This window comes from Electrona antarctica (assembly GCF_951216825.1).
Source record: "Electrona antarctica genome assembly, chromosome: 4".
Taxonomy (NCBI): Eukaryota; Metazoa; Chordata; class Actinopteri; order Myctophiformes; family Myctophidae; genus Electrona; species Electrona antarctica.
The window spans coordinates 29,416,959-29,439,567 of NC_136809.1; the positions used below are offsets into that span (position 1 = coordinate 29,416,959).

Consider the following 22,609-nt stretch of genomic DNA (forward strand, 5'->3'; position numbering starts at 1 on the left):
TATGAATAATACCAAGGAGCTCATCACTGACTGTAGGACAGTGGTTCCCAAAGTAGGGTACAGGGACCCCCAGGGGTCCTTGAGGGACTTTCAAGGTGTCCCCAGCTAAATGATAGTTTGGAACCCAATGGACCCTTATGGGTCCACAAACCACCAATACAACAGTTGTACATGTAATGACAGGGTGTCTTTGAGCAAAACACTGAACCACTACTGTAGGCCTAACAGCTCCCGGTGAGCAGGTTGTTGCCTTGCATGATTGGCTCAGTGGAAATGCTGACTATTTTATTTATCATATCTGTCCAGGTAAGGTAAGCTATGCTAGTGATAACAGACAATTTAAAATGTAATTAATGTCGTCAGTGATGCTATAAACAAATCAAACAATAAAATGCTGTGTTCTTATCAAGCCTTCCAGCATACCAGGGGCAAAGTCAGAACAGTTTGTCTCCAATAAAAAAATAAAATTAATTCTACTTTCTGATTGTTTTGTATCACACTTTTATAAGCAATCATCTGAGATAACTCATGATGGCTCACCATCACATGCGTGCTGTGCTATTGTAAATGGTCCAGTCAGTGTGACCTATGTACATCTTGATTTATGGAAGTATGGGTCACATGGCCACCTAGATGCAAGTTCCTTATTATTATTATTGCTGCTGCTACAACAACAAAATCATTTAAATTTAAATAAATCATGTGAATGTAAGTCCTGAAGGAATTTGGGAAAACACTGATGATAAGTGACTAAATTATTGCTGGGAAGAGAAAAACACCATGGATTTCCAACCAAGTATATACAAAATAGTCCTAATTTTGTTTTGATGATAAGTTCTTTTGAAATACAAACATTGTTCCAGAATCACCTCAGTGCTCTGCACACTGTGATGAATGGCGTGTGTCTGATATTAAAGTGTGTTTTTGAAATGATGACTACAGATAAGCCTATTTAACATAAAGCCCCTCATTCATTAACTCTCATCTTCGGCTGCTTCAGAAAAAGTCCGATCTGGCCCAGACCACTGCACTTATGCTAATGCAGCCTGATAGCCAGTTGTGGGTTCGAGTCCCATTCCCGACAACCTTTGCTGTGCGTCTTTCCCCATCTCTCTCTACCCCTTTCACTTGAGAAACTATCAATAAAGGCAGAAAAGCCAAAAAAAGAATCTTTAAGAAATTTGTATATATATATATATATATATATATATATATATATATATATATATATATTCTGATCTGTTGCCTGTAAACACCTTCACCACGCAACTGGATTCTGGACATCTTAACCAAGAGACCTCAGATGGTTTGCATGCTGAGCTGAGCCCCCCAGGGCTGTGCATGTGCTCAAACTCCTGCTCTGCTAGCTAGACTGCAGTGCCAGAAACATCTCCCACTATACAGCTATAAGTTTGACGTGACACGACAGTACAGTGGGCTGCATCACCAGCAATGAGAGAGGAGTCAGCATACAGGCGGGAAGATCAGCAGCTAACAACCTGGTTCACCAAGAACAGCCTGTTCAATATGAATAATACCAAGGAGCTCATCACTGACTGTAGGACAGTGGTTCCCAAAGTAGGGTCCAGGGACCCCCAGGGGTCCTTGAGGGACTTTCAAGGTGTCCCCAGCTAAATGATAGTTTGGAACCCAATGGACCCTTATGGGTCTGTAACTCAGAGTGTACAGCTGTACACATGGAACCAAACGGACCCGTTATTCCATGTGTACACTCTCAGAGTTAAATTAAATTTGAGTTAAATTTGATTTTACAATATACACTGGGGTCCCAGAGATATAGAAATGGGGGACCGTAGCCTAATTCAGGTCTAACCATGAAAATGGTTGAAAACCTTCTATTATGGGGGTCCCTGGCATAAATGTTCACGGCTAAATGTTCATGTCAATTTGGGGGTCCTTGACATGAAAAGGTTTGGGAACCACTGCATGTGTTGTTGCCTGAATCAGTGTAAACACTGAACCTGGAGAAACATCTTATCATGCATCTGTATTTATATGGTTGAATGACAAATTAAACTACTTGAACTTTAACTACTCTGATCTGATTTGTATTCTTCCGACCGCAGAGTTCCGGCATTATTTTGCAACGGATTGGCCATATTGTCAGGATAAGACCACACTGAACATCCGCTGAGTCACTGTCTCAAGTCCATTAGCTCCCCCCTCCACACACACCCACACACACACATAGACAGAAGGCATTTTGTGTGCATAGCCTATAGTAGCACAGTGTGTGTGATGCCGGTTTCACTAAGCAGCAGATTAACTTACTCTGCGCCCAAAGTGACACAGGAAACCTCAAAATTGACTTGGCTCCTGGACCAGACACAAACCAAACATTGACATCATCTGTTTCAGGTGACTCCCCTGCAGTGGTGGAAAAAGTACTCACATTTTTTACTTAAGTAAAAGGATCAATACTGCAATATAGAAATACTCTCCGGAATTCAAAATGTACTTCAGTAAAAGTATAAAGGTATTTATTGGCATCAAAATGTTCTTAAAGTACCAAAAGTAAAAGTGCTCATTATGCATATTGTTCCATTTCAAGTTTTCAAATGGATAAAAAGAAGTTTGAAAATAGCAGATGTACAAGCTCACAATGCGTTGCGATGTGACACATTGTGAGCTTGTAGATCAGCTATTTTCAAAAAGCCAAAAGGTGTGAAAGGTGGGTTGAAGTGATTATTCTGGTTAATGTATGTATTGTAAAAATAATACAAATCTACAAAGTAACTAGTAACTTTTGAAAAGTTTTGAAATTGAAGTTAAGTTTTTAAATAAATAGTAAAAGTACAACATTTAGATCTGAGATGTAGTGGAGTAGAAGTAAAAGTATTGGAAATACAGGTACAAATACCTCAAAATTGTACTTAAATACAGTACTTAAGTAAATGTACTTAGTTACTTTCCACCACTGCTCCCCTGGCCTGAAAGCACTGATTAGCAAAGGGCACTAGGGCAGTATGCTAAAACATTTTACTGTATAAACTCATTCGAACACACTTATGCAGATGAATGCATAAACATATTGGGTAGATATCTCAATTTTTTTTCATCATAAATTAACTCCCTACTTAATCATACTACAGCACAAAAGCATCACAATTAGTGTAATGATCTACAAACTGAAACTCAAAACACGGTGCAAAGTGACACGTTTTGAGCTTGTCGATCTGCTACTGTTTTTGAAATTGAATATTAAAAAGTAATCGTTTTGTACATGAGGTTTCCACCGGACAGAGACAATTAATATACATTAACCATAATGCAAATAATAAGAAAAATGGTTGAAGCCACAGTAACTCAGACCATACAGTGTAATTTAACTATGGTAGTATCAATGGATACATTAATGCTCTCTGACAAGTGTACTGTATAGTACACAAAGACTTTTCTTTTGAAATACATAGCCTGATCTAGAAACTTCTGGGTCATTTAAACCAAAGGGAACTATTAAAAAAGAAAGAAAAAAAAGAACATGTCCAGCATAATACTTCATGGCACACAGCTTAGCTCCAAATGAAAGCCATCAATAAAATCGATTCTTTGCCAAACCGGATTTCATATAATTGGCTCTTTACATGACCTCATAAAATATTCTGCCTGAGCATCCTGTGGTTTTATGCTGTCTTTTCAACCATGTTGTTCCTTGGCTGAGGCGGAAGGCATTTTGAACACCCACACAGCTCTGAAAGTGGTCATGACCGGTTTGGGCCAGAAGTCATCAAATGGAACTTCAGCTATCTAATGGAGTGAAACAGACAAACGATCAACTTATTACATGCCATGTGATCTTGCACTGTTGTGTTACATATATCTGTATGAATTGATGCTATTTTTGATCTGCTCAACTTGCAACGATGTGTAAACTTGCAGGATAATAATGCTTTGTTAAACATTGTTTGTTAAGTTCCCTATTATAATTATGTCTGTGTATGTAGCACAGCTGGTCTATTCCATCATGCCACACAGAGGACAATGTATTCCACATTGGTAATAAAGAAAAAAAATGAGAAAAAAAAGATAATTTCTAATCATAATCATCAAGGAAAACTAACAGTCAAATTTGCGACTACATAACTTTCAGCTCTATTATTGTAAAGGTTGTATGAAATCAATAATTAACTTATCAGTCGAGCAACCATCTGAACGTGTACAATGGTCAGCAACAGGGTAATTAGGGCAAAAATCCTGCAGTGTGAATCATAAGTTACACCATCTAGTTCTCAATGCAACACAAACAGCAGGTGTCTGTTGAGCCAAACGGCATGCTTATCTTCACCCCATCCCAGATGAGCATAAAGGGGCATACATTACTTAGACTACCAATACAGCTGGAATAAAATGTCAACAACATTACAATCAATATTGTCAAATGAATGTATGACCGACAGTACTGAATAGCTAGACTGGCTGGCTGAGACCAAATACATGTCAATACAAGTGTTGTGGATGAAATGTCTCTTATCTGGATTGATTTGGAATGACACGTTATTATAATCCAACATTTTCCAGGCCATAGAATGGGAACTCATACCAAAATACAACATGTGACTTCACTTCTCAGTTTCCAATTGTTTGCCTCCTCATAAGGTAAAAGCAAAGGACATCATGTCACCCTGATGTGTTTAGTGAGGTAATTGGTTTATAACTTCCGTGAAGCCAACAAAGTTTCCAGTGCAACCATATCTTAATTTACAACTGTTATTGTCATCAAGAGGGATGATGTCACCTCTCAGTTAATTATTACTTTATTTTTCTACCCCTTATCTTAGCTCTTGTCCAATATTGCTGGATACTTCTCTCTATTTTGGTGCTCTACATTTACATGGTAAGTTTCATCATTTGCATTTAAGTTTTTACAAAGAGGTGGCACCGAAAAGGTCTAGGCTAAGTTAATACAAAGAAAATAAACAAAATACAAAGGAAACAGAAAAAATAAATAAAGCTTTTTTTTTTCTTTTTTTTTTATAAATTAGTCTTTTTAGAACTTATGATAATAATCTTATGTTAATGTTTAATAATGATAATAATAATGATCTATTTAATACCCTACTTTTAAATAGCTTTTTAAATTTGATAAGTGATGTGCATAGCTTTAGTTCATTATCCAGGCTATTCCAAGTCTACCCCTATTTAGATATACCGTACATCTACCCTTTGTGTTGGTCCTTGCCCCTTTTTGTTTTAATACACATGTCCCCCTGAGGTTGTACTGGGATTCTCTCATTTCAAACAGCTCCTGTATGGATAATGGTAGTATTTTTTTTTATTTATTTTGTACATGAATATTGCAGTGTTTAGGTTGACTATATCTTCAACTTTTAGTGTGTGTTTGCAGATGAATAGTGGGTTTGTAGCTGCAAGATATACATTTTATTTATGATTCTTATGGCCTTTTTTTGTAACATGAAAATTGGTTTTGTTATGGTTTTATATGTGTACCCCCATACCTCCACACAATACGTTAAGTATGGAAGTATGAGGGAACAATACAACGTGTATAGTGAATCTTTATTTACTAGGTCATTTATTTGATATAATATAGCTATTGTTGGCCTGGGCCATGGCTCAGTGGTCCAGGCACCTTGGCTGGTAATCCAGTCTGGCAGTGTGCCGCGGGTTCCACTCACGACTTTACTGCATGTCTTCCCCCCATCTCTCTCCCCATTTCCTGTCAGCCTACTGTCTGTCCCTCCATAAAAAATATTAAATAAAGGCGAAAGCCACAAAAAAAAAACCATAGCTATTGTTTTTGAATTTTTTGATTGTACGTTTACTACATGTGATTTCTAATATAATTTGGAAATCACATGTAGTAAACGTACAATCAAAAATTTCATTTATTTAGACGATCACTGTCTAGGCCTGTGGTGTTGTGCCCAAGGCACATCATTAGTCATTTAAACCCAATTCCTCTCCCTCTCAAAACGCTTCAATCCCTTTTTAGTGGCGCGCACGCGCACGCACACGCACACGCACACACACACACACACACACACACACACACACACACACACACACACACACACACACACACACACACACACGCGACTGTAGTTCTTACTCTGGCCAATTGAATCAGTCTTTATCAACGTACAGTAGAATAGGGTCCTTGTTGGCGAATGGTGAGTCAACTACTGTAGCTTACAAGTACAGTACCTACTGGTATGTAACCATAGAAATTATACTCGATGTCAACCATCGATTTAATTGGTACAGTATAATAGCAACTTTTGACTTTGTATATGTTCTGTTCTGTTGCTTCTCTTGCCATCTTACTCACTGTGTTTACAGAAGCATGATTTATACTTAGTTGTGTGCCGGACTGCCGGTGTAGCATACTGAAAATAGCAGATCTACAAGCTCACTACATGTCACAGCATGCCATGTTGTTAGATTGTAGCTCAGTTCTTTATTTCCGTTGCACCACTCCTGCACACATCCAAATACAACTGTGTGGCCCGAAGGCTCCCAGGCAGTCATTGGCCATTGCTCTGTGCTGGCCGCGAGTTTTTTATTCCTATGATGGGAGGGAATTTGGAGCGCTGTGATTGGTTGTCAGTGGAGTAGGAAGCGCTGGGTCTGTGTTTTGGACCGCACACAAGTGTTTATGCCTACTAGTACTCTATGACTAGTACTAACCCTATCTCTAACTCTAACCTAAACATAACCGCAAGCAGGGGAGCAACGCATCCCTCACCAACCTTAATCCAAAAACTATTAACGTACCCCTCACCAACCTTAATCCAAAAACTATTAAAAAATCCGCGGTAGTAAAAGATGTGGCGGAGCGGTAAAACGAGCGCTCCTAAACCTGAGCTATCCTAGGAATAAAAAACTAGCGTGCCGGCCATTGCTCTGTGCACCCATGTGACTGCAGAGAGATTGAGAGAGAGAGAGAGAGAGAGAGAGAGAAAGAGAGAGAGAGAGAGAGAGAGAGAGAGAGAGAGACTTTCTATTGCTTTTAATACTGTTAGCTGTTCATAGAGTTAGTTATTTAGGAATTGATACGTATTCTCTAGCTGCACTCACTGAAGTTGGTCTGAATTGAATTAATTGAATGAAGAGCGTCAGCTAAATGCCTAAAATGACAATTTGGTAATAATATCAAATGAAAATGAACAAAACACAAATGGAAAAGGGTGTCTACTGTCTATGCTCCCTCCTTCAGCCCTTCCGCTCCTGTTCTTCCACGGTGGCCAAGCCCTGAAACATCTGTGCTGCCTCTAAGACTCACAAATAGCCCATTGTGGTCTCGATGATATCATGAGTAACATCAAGGGTGGCACACATTACACTCATTCCTACCCAGATTGACCCCTGCTCACCAGGCAAAACTCTTATACAGTACTTTGAAATTCACTATTTACTTTTCTGATTACAAGTTATCACACAATTGGGAGCTGGACTTGAATGAATCCAGAAGTTGAAAGTAAGAGGAAACCAGAGTCGTTTGGTTTGAATGGGGAATGATAACAACCCATTCTGCAACTCTCTTAACTAACAAGTGCATTCAATTTATGAACCTATTTTATCGATGTAAACAAAGAAAACATTACTTAACACTCTACTGTATTATTCAAAATATGAGGTCAATCTCTCAGTGATACTGTTATAGATCAAATTTTTTGATTGATTGAAACCTTTATTTCAGGGGAATCCAATTGAGACCAGGGTCTCTTTTTCAATGGCGCCCTGTATACAAACAAGAACATTTAAAGCAATGATTTTCCATACATGACATGGACACAAAGTACAAAAGATATCAAAGACATCCAACTTCAATTTGTCTTGACAATTATTCCATAAATGTGGAGCATACACCCTGAAGGCAGTATCTCCCAATTTAGCAGTAGTTTTTGGTTCCTTCAGCAAAAGATTATCTTGTGACCTGCTACCATAAACTGATGTATTGAGATCTAGCAGTTTTGTTAAATACAGAGGTAGTTTACCAAGTAGTGCTTTATACGTGAACAGGGTAGCATGTTGTTTCCTTCTAAGAGCCAGAGAAGACTACTGAGGTGTATAGTGCACAGTGATGGGTTCTGAAACCTGCTCCTGTAATAAAGCGGAGTGCACTGTGATAGATTGCGTCCAAGGGTGTTAGAATGCTGTCCGTGGCATGCATATACAAGATATCTCCATAATAAAAAATTTGCATGATTGTTGCTTGAATTATCCTCTTTCTATTTTCTTTAGAGAAACATAATCTATTACGATATAGAGGAAGCCAATTTTAGGTTTGATTTTCTTTGTTAGATTTGCTTTATGTGTTTTAAAAGAAAAAACCTCATCTAGCCAGATCCCTAGGTACTTATACGATGAGACCCGCTCAATTTGTGCCCCTCTCAGAGACAGTATGGGGTCACCTGTTTCCACTTTTGTTTTATTTGAAAACAACATATACTTCGTCTTGCCTACGTTTAGGGCAAGTTTAAGACCCGCTAGTGCTTGCTGGATAATGTTAAAAGCAGATTATAAATTAATTATAGCTTGGCTACTTGATGGGGCATTGTGTGCATATACAGTACATAGCAATACCATCCATCATGGTTGTATGTCTCTGCCACCAGACTTTGCTGTTTACATCAGTGTCTGTCATATACTAATATAGTATATGTAGTGCATAAAGACTTTAACGAACGTGTTTTGTGAGATCACAGTGACCTTTGACCATCTATTTATTTATGAATTCCTCCCAACACATTTCTGTGCTGCCCCTACTGGCTCACCAGGCAGTGAGGAGTCCCCACTGTTAGGACATATACATAGCACCTACTTCTCCAGTTCAACACTTCCAGTCGCGAGCGCACGACGCACGTTGACTGTACGTCGGTGTGACACCAGTCCGCAGGTGCACGGATACAAAATCCGGTGTAAGCGTGACAAATCTGTCTCCCCCTCCGCTCCTAATTTCTCCCCACGGATCTTACATATGACTATGTATGTCATTTAACTGGTCACATTCACAATGTGCCACTTCACTCCCATTCTTGCCCCAAAGACAAGTTTAGGTAATACATTTAAGTCACAAAACATTCATTGTTTTACTATAACTATGCTTCCTACGTTAATGACAATGTAGCCTCTGTACCCAGGCTTTCATTTTCGTCGGCGCAAAAAATGAAAGCCTGGGGAAACACATTGGCGGGACTGGTCTAGAAGTGTGAGTCAACCCTTCCGGGTGGGCGTCGCTCCAACTGATGTGATGTAGTGCTGCACTAGGTGGGGGGGGGGGTCCATGGTGTCAACAGTAATTTGGCAACATATCCAAAATAAATCACTTTAATCACTTTAAGCCTATATTAATAATTACAAATATTTTTAAAATATTTTAATAATCCTGTATTGGAGGTTCCATGGTATACAATCTTTTCAGATGGGCGTCCACGGCCAAAATGCATATTCATTTGAGAGTCCTTGAGGGTCCTAGTTTTAGAAACACTGCACTACAGGATAAGTTTGTTTTTCTAAGAATAAATCAAGCCGGCAGTCAACAAGACATCAGAGTCCTTGCGTGTGTGTCTGGACAGACTGCCCCCATAACATCCCAAAACAAACAAAGAACAGATAATCTTCAAGGAAGAACATCTCATTTCTTAGTTCTATAATCCACAGAGATGGAGAGTGGATTATTAAGCATATGTGAATGGTGGCATGACAGACACCATGTCCTAATTACATAACCCAGGCATGGAAATCTGTGTCAACCACAACCCTCTAATAGTGCGTTGACTGATTTTGCGAGAGAAATAACAGTCTATGAAAACACGCCCCAACGTGACAATAGGCCACACAAGCACTTTAAACCTATATACAGTACATTGGCTTTTTGAAAATAGACAATCTACAAGCTCACAACGTTTTCGTTGCCATTTTCAAAAAGTCTTGCAAAACAACACAAATCTGGTACCAAATGTTTTCAGATGGGGATACGCTCACCAGGCAAAACTCTTAAATAGTACTTTTAAATTCTCTATTTACTTTTCTGATTAAGTTATCACACAATTGGGAGCTGAATCCATTGCCCAATGTACTTTCATGAAGTTGAAAGTAAGAGGAATGCTTGCGGAAACCAGAGCCCTTTGGTTTGAATGGGAAATGATAACCCATTCTGCAACTCTTAACTAATACTTTTACCCATATGGGAATGGTGGCATGGCATGACACCATGTCCTAATTACATAACCCAGGAATGGTGGCATGGCATGACACCATGTCCTAATTACATAACCCAGGCTCTTCTTTTCCTTTCGCCACAGCGAATCATCTGCCTCCATCTCACCCTGTCCTCTGCCTCCTCTTCTCTCACACCAACTAACTTCATGTCCGCTTTCACTACATCCATAAATCTTCTCTTTGGTCTTCCTCTATGCCTCCTGCCTGGCAGAGGCCTGAGACATCTGTGTCAACCACAACCCTCTTTCTGCTTGGAACCTAATCAATGGGGCTTCATTCCTGTTCTTTAGATCTAAGTTCACCAATAGAGTTTCAATTTCTTATAAACACAAATTGCACCCATAAATGTAATTTAAAAATATACAGTCCAATTCAAATACAATATTTATTTCCCTGCTCACATAGGCCTACTGCCCTTGACTTTGCTCTTATTACAAAATGTCACAAGACTGTGTTCCTTCTGCAATTGCCACATTTAGATCGCCTCAGTGGGGAACCAAACATGATTTCATCACTCTGATTACCAAACAAGTGTTGGTGTACATTTCTGTTAGCCTGGCTAATATTCGGTCTGGTTTATTAACCAGGCTACATTTCTGTTGTGCTAATTTGAAGCTTTTCTGGGTGTGGGTCTGTTTAAATAACAGCAGTATACAGTAAGTACAGCATTAACAGCTTTGTTAGCAGAATGGGGAGAATGCTGTGGCCAAGACAACCGTGACTCACATACTGGATTGTCTGGCTGTTATCCCTGTCCATGGAGCCTGTTCTGACATGAGAACTTCAAAGCTATCATAAAAGAAGTCTTTATCATAGACAACATTTGAGCGTCTATTTATTGTCTTGTGTTTGGCTAACCTCAAGCCACCATTTGTGTTTGTAGCTTTGATGTTACATGTGGGATATAAATAGCAGCGGCAGGGTTGTCTGTGAGTCAGGGTCAGTGTGCAGCTCAATACGTCTATCTTTTCAGGAGGACATACAAATCCAACCAACGATCTAGCCTGTAATTACCCATAGCTGGGGTATTTAGAAAATACACTAGCTGCATCAACAGAGCAGCCATTCAAACGGGTTCCCCATCTAACATCTCTATAGGATTTGGCCAAATGATTCATGATTTCTTTTCATTTTGTCTTAACTGAACTTCATTATTCTAAATGATTTGTATTGTATTGTATTAGAGAATACAGTAACTTACACTCTCTTGTGTCTTTATTCATTTATGTGATTCTGCTATCTATGAACTCAATGTTCATGTGCAGCTTAATAATGTTGGAGTGTGATACATTTATTCCAGCTGTACACCACGTTTGTAGGAGATATTAGTGCATTTTGTAAATGTATAGATTTCATAGATGTCAGAAATGAGTTAATGGATTATAATTTAAATATACTAAGAAGAACATTATGAAATGTGTACAAGCCAGGGTGTAAGGTCTGGGAGTCCCATCTCTTATACACATATGGAATACCACAGTTATAAGAGAGTTTCATTCCAAAATATGTTTTCCACTATCTGAGAAAAGGGCACCGCTTAAAAATGCACAACAATAGCACACATTTAAAACAAATTATGGTGCTCATGTGAGGGACAGTATCTAGGTTAATTTAAATCCTAATAATAATTCACACTGGATCCTCAGTTTTAGTTACATTCATGCACTGGACAGCACATATATGGTGTCTGTACAAGCCACTGGAGGGAGGCAGAGCCTACCTTCTCTGACAACATCACTGTCCCAACAACCACTTGTAATTCAGTTGGTGGAGTGGCTATGATCCCAAGAACATTTTGTTGGTTAATGTAGGCTACACGTCTCTTACTCTCTTCACAGCATTGTTGTGAAGCAGGCAAGCAGCTGCAGTTTAACATGATTTAAATGATTATGGTGTTATAGCCTCCATACCACACCTATAATGCAGGACAAGCAGATATGAAACAAGAGGAAAGCCGTGACCAGAATGACTAGTGAGTGCTGAATACAGCTTTCATAAGCTATGAGTTAATAAGTTAATGCATTATAGCCTACATACTGTTCCCTTCCAATACTCTGTAGCTACAGTAATGTTTCTCATTTTCACTATTAACATAGTTACGTTGTTGACTTTGTAAGACAGTGTTCTTTATATTACCAGATGTCACAAGATCATTTTCCTCACCGATTTTTGTCAACTCCCAAATATTTTGCCAAATATTACTACATTTAAATGTATGTTTTATCATATATATATTTTAGAAAATGGCCACATCACCAACAACAGGAAAATGTTTTTTATTTGGGGGCGATGATTGTGTATACCAAAGTGTAGTGTATCTTTGAGCTACTGTAATTCAAGTTTTTATGGGCGTTATGCCGTTATTATTTTAGACAGTTTAACCAACAACTTCAATGCATACTGTGGACATGTATTGCATTGATACAGTCCAGCTCCATTAGGAATTCCAAGCTATTCTTGTCCATAATGAGTTTAAAAATGTAGGTCATTGTAAGTCGCTTTGGATAAAAGCGTCTGCTAAATGACTGTAATGTAATGTAATGTAATGTTACTCATCATAATATGTGTAAGGGGGAATGTGAATGTGCAAACACGGGGATTTCAGGCAAAGATGATGATTTCATTCACCAGGAACGAGACAGTAGGTAATCCCCTGCTTGGCTGTCTACAGCTGGTTTCAGTGTGTAGGCCTATGGCAAAAAAATGGCATAGGGAGCTTTTCTCATTGTAGTTCGAATAAAAAACGGAAGAAAAAAAGTAACACAAATGTGAGTAAGTTATAAAAAGAAGTACATGCTACATAACAATACTAAGCAAGTAAGTAATTCATAAATTCTACTACTTCAAAGGTGTGTCATTTTAAGGTGTTTGAGACACATGCAACTCTGAGAGAATACAGTTATAGCTCCTGCATTACTGCCAGCTCATAGGCAACAAAATCGCACACTCTACTATCTACAGCTTACATACTGTAGTTAATTTAACGTGCCTTTTATGTTTGGACTTTGTACATTTGATTTAACTGTGTCTTCCTGTTATTGACCTGTTCTGTTCCTTTCCTCTCTATTCTCTCTTCCCTATTCCAACTCTTTCTGTAACTGCAATGTTGAGTGCACAAAATATGTTTTCACCCACTCTTTTACATTTGTAATCATTTGACGTGACAATAATGTTGATTCTTAGGCTGGTGTGAATTTTGTGTTTGTACTGCATTCTATGAAATGCAAAGAACAAAAAAATCCCTTTGGGACAAATCAAGTCTTCATTTCAAATTATATCTTCTCGTGGCTGATGCAAAATCATCCAACTGAGATGAGAGCAGCTGATGTACAGTATACAAATTCAAAGAGGTGTACAGTGATGGTCACAGCACGTCTGACCTCTTCTCTCCAAACTAAACGACTTAATTTAGAATGGAGGGGTTTGTTCTATAAGCATTCTCTCTAACCAAAAGAATGTTCCAAGTCCACTGACATAATGATTTTAAGCCTTACGGGGAGGAACCACCGAGACAGAAATGTTTGATGACGGCCATGGTTATTAAAGGCTATACGTAGCTTTGATCATCTTTACAAAGCATTTTTGTCTGTGTGAAAGTGTTTACTCTCTTGTATTTCAAAAACAGTGTTGTAAAGTAACTTACTCAAGTAAGTTACTTACTTAGGTTACTTAAGTACAATTTTGAGGTAATATTACTTTACTGGAGTATTTTCAATTTTCTATACTTGTCTTTTACTTCTACTCCACTACATCTCAGAGACAAATATTGTAGCCTACTTTTACTCCATGAGTAATTACTTTTAAAACTTTAGTTACTAGTTTGTAGATTTTGATTGATATTACAAAACATATGATACATATGATATATATAACCTAGCCATTTAAAAATAGCAGTTCTACAAGCTCACAATGTGAGCTTATCTGCTATTTTCACAAGATGCTTATACATTTGAAAGCTTGAAATGGAACATTCTGAATAATGAGTATTTGTTTTTATCATTTTGATGCCAATACTTATTGCAGTATTGATGCTTTTACTGAGGTAAAAATTGTGAGTACTTTTTCCACCACTGCTTGTATTTCAAACAGCACATGAAAGATGCAAGCCATTTGACAACGGTGTCCTTTTTCTCATACCAGCAGTTATGCATATACACATATGCCGTGCACATTCACTCACTCTCTCTCTCTGTGTGTCTCTCTCTCTCTCTCTACCGAGGCAGGGGACTTCCAAACCAACACACCTCCGCCCACACTTAACCTCATCACAGCACGTTGTGTGAGCTTTGTATGTGTGTACCGAGCTCCACTCCGATGCAGTACATTTACCCAGATAAACAAGAATTGTTGACAGTTTTTAGCACTGACCAAACAACACTTTAGGGTAGAAACAAACTGCATGATTATAACCAGCTAACCAAACGATTTCTTATATAATAAGGGGAAAGTCAGTGTAAATTCAAGTGTGACTAATGAACTGAACGTTGAATCTTAACTGTGAATATTGCTGACCAGGATAGCCTAGGTAGATAGCCTGACCAAATGAATAAATAGACAGAAGGTGAATGGCTTAGTTCTCAAAAAGTGTTCATTTAACTCAGAGAGTAAGGGTACATTTTAACACTCAGACTAAATTAAGACAAAGACTGATGTGCATGATGGGGTTCTCCCTATTCTAAGCTGGCAGTGGTGACTGTTAAATCATTCAGAGAAAATGTACACTAATTATTCTGTTGTGCAATGCCTTTAAATACACAAAACAAATAACTGTTGAAAACCACTTTACTGCATACCATATAGGCTCTGATGCCTGACAGCAAGTCCCTGGTTCGATTCCTGAGCCCGGCGACGGACGTTTGCTGCATGTCACTCCGCAACTCTCGCCCCTTTCCTGCCATTCTCCACTGTGGACTATGGACCTATATAAAAAAATATATATATATATATATTTAAAAAGATATATATATATATATATATATATATATATATATATATATATATATATATATATATATATATTCAGAAATGATGATTTCACAGGTGCAAATAGACCATGAAGTGAAGATGACTGCACTTCTACCGTACACTCAAAATAGTTCCACGCATTCTCAGCAGGAAGCTGACCCACCGCCACAGTGCAATTGGGGACAAGTAGGTCAACTCAATGGCATGCCTTCCCACATGCCCTTAAAATTAACCCTTTTATGGGTTCTGATCGAGAGTGGGTGAATTACTGAATTACGCTCTCGAGAGTTAAATGAACACCTCAGACTGACGATCTTGCAATCGCAACCTTACTTCTTTAACATCCTGACCACCAGTGCAGAGTCTTAAGGGCTGTACACACCAAGAATGATAGTGAGCGAGAGAGAGTGTGTGTGAGGCATATGTGTACATGCACAACTATAACTTAAAATGTGTAATTTATTAAAATGTTTCTAACTCGGGTGGATGGTGGAGTCCACACCCCACCTCATGTTCGCTTGCGAAGATGTCCAAGTGACTTCACAATGTTTTGTGGGTGCGAAGATGGCTGAGGAGGCCAATCCTTGCACGGAATGACCGGTTGCAGTGAGGGCATGTGATAGCCGGGGGCTGGCTGGGTGAGGGGGATGGTCGCTTCAGTTTGGCTTTATGGATGCGGCACTTTTCAGACTCTGCTACACGTACCATGCTTGACTGCAATGCACCAGTTGGAGTGGTGTTGGGCAACGGCCTCCCAGATCTCTGGATCCAGACCAGAAGGTCTTTAGGGTGTCCTTATTATAACGCTTCCGCAGGCCGCCGTGTGAGCGCTTGCCATGGTGTAGTTTCATTGCTGCACACTGCACAGCAGACTTTTTGGGAGGCGGCAGACATGGCCAACCCATCTCAGCTCGGAGCGCTTGAGCATGGCATAGATGTTCTCCATTTCAACCCTGTGGAGGACCTCAGTGTCTGGGACCTTGTCCTGCCATTTGATGTTGAGCAGCCTCCTGAGGCATCTCATATGGAAGGCATTGAACGCTGCTTTGCATGCCGGCTATTATACACAGTCCATGTCTCACAGGCGTACAGCAGGGAGGGGAGGACAACAGCACGGTAGACTTTGAGTTAGTCTGAGCCCTCTACGCTCCCAAACAGAGGCGCAAAGTCTGCCGAAGGCATGACCTCCTCATCAATGTTGCCCACGCATGACAGGGTACTACCTAGGTAGACAAACTTTCCAGCAGCGTTGAGGTGTTCACCATTTACGAGAGGAAGTTGCAAACAGGGGTCGTCTGCACTTTGGTCATTGCCTGGAGTCTTCGCAGATTGAACAGCTTGCCATCAGTGTGATAGCGCAGGTCGATCCCCAATGCCCATGCATGATGCATGTCCCTAGACCGGAAGGCATGTGTCAAAATGGATTACATAATGCTAAAGAGAGTGACTCCATTTCCCATTGAGAGGATGTGCCATTGTCTTGGACTCGTGCCTGCATTCCATCCTGGAACTCAGGGACCATGTTAATAAAGATATAAAAACAGCCACGATCTTCCAGAGGCCCCCGTGGCTTACAGTGTTGAAAGCTTTTGTCAGATCTTCAAAGTCTGATGTTCTGCATTCGGCATGAACTGATCCTCTTGGAGTTGACGAGCGGCAAGATCATGTCCACTGTACTAGTGCAAATTTCAAAATATATTGTTGGGATCACTTTCAGAGCAATTTGATGAACCAGAAACAATGAGAGCCATAGGCAGATTAAAAAGTTTTGTTTTCTCCAAAGTAGTATGTACTGCTTAATTCCCGAAAGGTGTAAAATGCAGACAAAATAAAAATAAAAGAAAAGGATATATTGATGAGCAAGGCAACAAAGAACCTACAAGGTCTTGTACAAAATTTACTTTTAATTTGCCTTCCCTTCAAATAATACAAGGTTCTTAGCAATTGCTCTTGTAAAAGCCCCCTCCCAACCCTTGCAGCCAACAGAACAATAACTACATTTAATTGTACTTCAAAAGGATCGACAGCGCACATACACACAATTAACTGCAAAAGCAGGTTCTATTATTGCCAATAATGACTATAAGCCCTTTGACAGGAAATGTAAATTTAGGTGCCCCTGAGTTTTTGGGCCCGACCCATTCAGTAAAATAAATAAAATAAAGTGTCCAGAACATAAGCGATGTCTAGTTTCTCAACCTGTTGATATTTACGTATACAAAACAAAATATATTTCTAATAACAACAATATCATAAGTGTTGTGTTCTTCCAGAAATAAGGTTAATGAATAATAATATTGCTGTAATAAATCTGCCATGCTGCCGGAACTATCTACCCGGAAATAAGGTTTTGGTTGTGGTGACTGGTGTTGATCTCTTGATGATTCGGTCTATTTATCTGATCTTTAAAATTCTAGGTATGAAGACCCTTTAATGTTTTATTAAAGGACACATTTATCTACAATGATGTATACAGTATTATTCATAACGCCAAGTTATTCACTCAGATATTCAAAAAGTAACCTATGAGTTTTCTGTCAAACCATCTCACAAACCTGAGGAACCTTTAACCTTGTGTACACACACACACACACACACACACACACACACACACACACACACACACACACACACACACACACACACACACACACACACACACACACACACACACACACACACACACACACACACACACACACACACACACACACACACACACACACACACACACACACACACACACACACAAACTTTCCTCCTAGGCAAATTTGCCATGTTTTCCCAGGCATGCTTTGAAAAAAGCTAATGTTTCAGTTATAGGCCACCTATTGCCACATATCTCAGTTGCATACAATTGCTAGAATTATTTACAACCACTGTATAATAATTTAAAAAAAAACCTTTGTCACATAAAACAAATTAAACATCATCTGACATAGCATGCAAAGCTACTATCTAGATGCCAACCTTTTGATACTTTTACATTACCCTCTAAATCATTTCCATAGAACTGCACCAAGCCCAGCCTATTGTTATAGTTTTTAGACTAACTATAATAGTTATAGTGTGGCTGGCTACAATCTAAAAAAAGTCCATGACAACCACCTGCTGGATAACATTGGTAAGGCCCAACAGAGTAGCCTAGCAAGGTTGATATAGCTCACAATTCTGCAAACATATTTTAGTTTAAGCAGCCCAACTTGTAGGCTACTTGCTACTATCCATGGGCTACTTAAAACAGTGACGACTGGAGTTGTCAAATCAAGCAGCCGTGTTGGAACTAGTGTTGCCAGATTTTGCGAGAGCAACCAGGTATATGAAAACAGGCCCTAAAGAAATTTTTTTTAAACATTTTTACAACAAAAATCTTTGGGGTCCCACCGTCCCTGTCACAAAAACAAAACCTGATGGGGCATCCGTGGAGTGGACAAATACATATTTAGGCTTGTAGCCGAAACGCGTTGGTCCATATGATCTTTGCCATTCCATAAAATAAAGGCTTTTTCACTTGACTGAAAGAGTGCCTTGGACCCCTTTTTTATCTTTTCATGTTTGAACCCTCGCCAACGAGCAACTGTTTTCAGTTCACAAAGGACCACAGCAGTGCTTCTTTCCTCTATTCAACATATTTATTTGGGGTTCCTTGATTTAAAAATGTTTGAGAACCACTGGTTTAAACAATATTAGGAAACAAGCCCAAATAAACAACTAGGCCTACACTTTAGAAACAAGCCCAGAAAAACAGGGCCCAAAGTCGCTCATAATTTAGAAGACATGGCAACACTGGTTGGATGGGGAAGAACATGTATTTGCATCTGTGGTTTCTGTATAGGCTGGTCTTTGTCTTTTGTAATCATATACTAGCCTGACACTCAGCCTGAACTTTCATTTCGTTCCACTTCATCATTATACACTATTCATTATTCACTTCATTTAATTATTATTCATAAATCGCCTAACTCTGGTCCATAGCCCTAATGCCGGCAGCCAAATCATTTAGGGCTATGGACCAGAGCTATTAATCGCCCAAAGCAGCAAAGCACCAGCACCAGCACCCTTTTTACCTCCATTATGATGAATTCCTGTTCTGTTCTTTGTCTATATAGAAGTGTCTATTTGTACGTCTCTAAATGTTTTGATGAATTGAACATGGTGGACCCTGTTGTAAACAAGTGTAATGCTTAATTGGGTCGTCCACTCACAGTTAACAGCCTTTGTATTGAGTTTGTGCTCGAAATGTACTGTAATTCTGCAAACTGTTAATAAATATTTCAATCAATCAATCAAAAAAGCACTGGCCAGATGTATGGAGAACCGGGATAGGATGACTGGAAGCGACGATGGAGGCCTCGGCTGAGGACGACTAGAGAGAGTGGAAGGCCTGGTGACGCGAGGTTCAGATCCTGTTTATTAATGGGCGTGGCTAGCGATTCGGGGGCTCCGTTCACTTCATGGGGCCAGAGCCATGGACGGAGTAAGACAGATTTACGACATTGAGGGGGCAGAAAACTGCCCGGTCACGTGGTTCATGTAACTCGTTTGTCACTGTAATTTAAAAGCCAATAGTACTCCAATGCATTCCGTAAACTTCCGGACGGTTCAGGCCTTTGTCACTCATTATTCGCCCATAGAAGTCTATGTAGAAGAGCCGGCGCCGCCATTGGACTGGCCCCATGAAGTGAACGGAGTTGTCGTAAGTTAACTGTCTTACTCTATGGCTCTTGCTCTTGGTGTAATACTACACTCGAGTCGTGTGCGCACTGCGCATGCGCATGGCACTGCAGCAGCAACATGCATGACGTCACCCCATTCAATGCAGGCAAGCCCAGACACACACCACCACCAAGGTCCGCTGTCAGGCTCTCTGTTGGCCGATGTGCGCAATTCTTTAACTTTATTCTTTATTCAAAGCAACCGTCCGGACGTCCGAATGCACTGAACGTCAGCTGTCGAGGCGTCAACTGGGAAATATTATTTTATGCGCATTATCGGCATATTAACATATTTTCCCGTCAGATCTACCTGTCAAAAAGGACGGCTTATTTGTTCTCATGAAGATGACACTCCAAGATGATCTGTCAAGCGCTGCTGCGACAGGGAACGTTAAAGCGGTGGAGGATCTCCTGCTGAGCGGTGCGGATGTCAACGGCGTGAATAGCTTCGGCCGAACTGCGCTTCAGGTCAGTGTCACTGTGTGAGTGTGTGACAACATGAAAACTATAGCCTATAATGTCACGTTTGATTACATACATCGGTGTAAGTAACTTGTATCATGTAACATCATACATGAGTCATGACATGCAACATGTATCCGTCAATTCCCCACTCATCCATTCCTCACTGAAACAAACACAATAAATGCTGCCTATATGAGAGTAGCTTGTATAGGCCTATAATCAATAAAATTCCGTTCAGATTATAAGATTAGTGGCTTAAACAAAGTTTTCCACTTGTGGTAATGTAAAGAGCTATACGGAATATATAGGGAGAGTGCTATATGTCGTGCCAAAAATGATGCGTAACATTGCGTATAATGTCACGTGCGCCATGGCTTTAACAATCCAAATCCAATAGCCTACAGTTATTTCCATTATTGAAAAAACCATAAAGAACCAAAAGAAAAACTTTCTCGCCCTCGTATTACCCTGCTGTGTTAATACTAGGCCTACATATAGGCTAGTTTAATGGTGATGCAAGTCACACCCAAATCCCTATGTAAAACCTGTCATTTTGTTCCGCTTATACTGTAATACTGTATAGTTCAAATGAGCCATTATGATATCTATTTGATATCTATATTTAGTTGCTTTGTAGTGCGTGTATGCTTCATTGATTCGTTTTTGTATACTCTTATAGTCTACATTATTATATTTATGTTGCTTATGTTTCTCATGTTCATGTTGTCTTTCTATGGAAAGCGCTTTGACCTATATAATAAAATATGTTAAATAGGCCTATATATTGACATTGCCAAATGCTATGTGGCTCTAATCCAGCATTTAATTATCACCCGGGTTAGTCAAAATGAGCCTATTTCAAGAGATTCAACGTTCAAGAGGGTTTATTTATCTACATTTGGATTTATCTGCGTGTAAAATAAACAACGATAGCCTATATTGTCTTCAACTCGCACTACAGCATATTCTATTCTTGGTCCAATGCAAATGATCGTCACAGATATTTGCATTGCTTCTGTCAGGGACATGCATATATTCACCAAATAAGATTAGGCTAATCATTAGCCCTATATAGGATACTAGAACCCATCCATATATGCTCATTAAACAAAATGATCAATTGTAAGATTCAGTCAGAGCTTGTATTTTTGGGAAGATATTTGGTGTGTAGATGGAGGGGGAAAAAGTATAGTCTACCGGGTAAGCAAGAGTTTGAGTGGTTAATGTACTGACATACTGTACATATAGGTGATGATGATGGGGAGCACGGCGGTGGCTCAGCTCCTACTGGAGCACGGAGCGGATCCCAACGTGACCGACAGACGCACCGGGACAACCCCGCTCCACGACGCGGCCAGGACGGGCTTCGTGGACACCGTGCAGGTGCTGCTGCAGCACCACGCCGACCCCACCGTCAGAGACCACAAAGCATGTCTGCCCGTGGACCTGGCCACGGAGTCAGGACACAAAGATGTGGCTACGTTTCTGCTGGAGTGTTTGTAAAAGACAATCGGCCACGGGACCATTTTTTTTATTTGTTAAAAAGAATTAAGTAAAGGAAGGAAGGAATTAGATTGTGCCTGGGGAAACTGCAGGGCCTGTGTCTTGAGGCCTTCAATCTAATTTAAGCATCGATGGAGAATTTAAGCACTTTTCAAAAAATGTGACGGTTATTATTAGATAATATTAACGTTATATATTTATGACCTGAGTGGGCTTACACTATAGGCTACCTATCTAATGGTGGCAGGCCTACTATGGGCTAATGCGTATATAGGCTATGTCCGTTCAGCTATATTTGATTTAACTTTTCAGTTTTATTTTTCTTAGACAGTTTTTTAATTTCCGAACAGCTGAAATCTTCAAACAATAATCATGCAAGTAGCCTATGATTTGAAGACGTATTTTATTTTATTTTTCGTTAAGTAGCAAATCCGATTTGAGGTCTATTTGTCGGTCAATGCTTCTGGTCATTGACTCACATTTCAATATAAACATATTCGAAGCTTATTTATGCACTTTAATAAAATGCAACGTGAAATTAAAAAGTTGTCATTTTAACATGAAGTCCAGGGTGGTCATTTATTTGGATTAGGAATTAAATCGTACCCTACTTAATGTATGGATCTAATGAGCTGTTGTCGGTCACAATAGACTTGTAGCAGGTGCCTAAATTGACTAAATTACTTGACCCCTCAGTAACGCTTTGTCATCATCTTATATATTTAATAGGCATATATTTTTTTTAGAAAATCCTC

General features: G+C 39.5%; 2 protein-coding genes across 3 annotated transcripts in view; one reads left to right on the forward strand and one right to left on the reverse strand.

Annotated features, from left to right (window-relative positions):
* Positions 1-3,055: 3,055 nt before the first annotated feature.
* The window catches only part of LOC306921472 (S-methyl-5'-thioadenosine phosphorylase), a 52,611-nt gene continuing 33,057 nt past the window's right edge, over positions 3,056-22,609 (reverse strand). The window contains exons 8-9 of one of the 2 annotated variants that reach the window (XM_079498605.1): positions 15,000-15,125; positions 3,056-3,768 (exon numbers count right to left, since the gene is read on the reverse strand). In XM_079498605.1, the coding sequence (XP_079354731.1) occupies positions 3,658-3,768; positions 15,000-15,125 (237 nt within the window). In that variant the 3' untranslated portion in view covers positions 3,056-3,657. The remainder of the gene's footprint in view (positions 3,769-14,999; positions 15,126-22,609) is intronic. The other variant, XM_079498607.1, reaches the window with a different exon arrangement.
* Positions 19,847-22,419, forward strand: cdkn2a/b (cyclin-dependent kinase inhibitor 2A/B (p15, inhibits CDK4)). The gene is made up of 2 exons (XM_079499368.1): positions 19,847-20,354; positions 21,600-22,419. The coding sequence occupies exons 1-2, from the start codon at positions 20,226-20,228 to the stop codon at positions 21,852-21,854; spliced, it is 384 nt and encodes a 127-aa protein (XP_079355494.1). The 5' UTR covers positions 19,847-20,225; the 3' UTR covers positions 21,855-22,419.

What these genes read in the sequence shown, in the direction of transcription:
- cdkn2a/b (XM_079499368.1), top strand. Translation starts at nt 20,226, where the DNA reads ATGAAGATGACACTCCAAGATGATCTGTCAAGCGCTGCTGCGACAGGG. An exon ending in TCGGCCGAACTGCGCTTCAG is followed by an intron (nt 20,355 to 21,599) that starts GTCAGTGTCACT and finishes CTGTACATATAG; the next exon opens with GTGATGATGATGGGGAGCAC.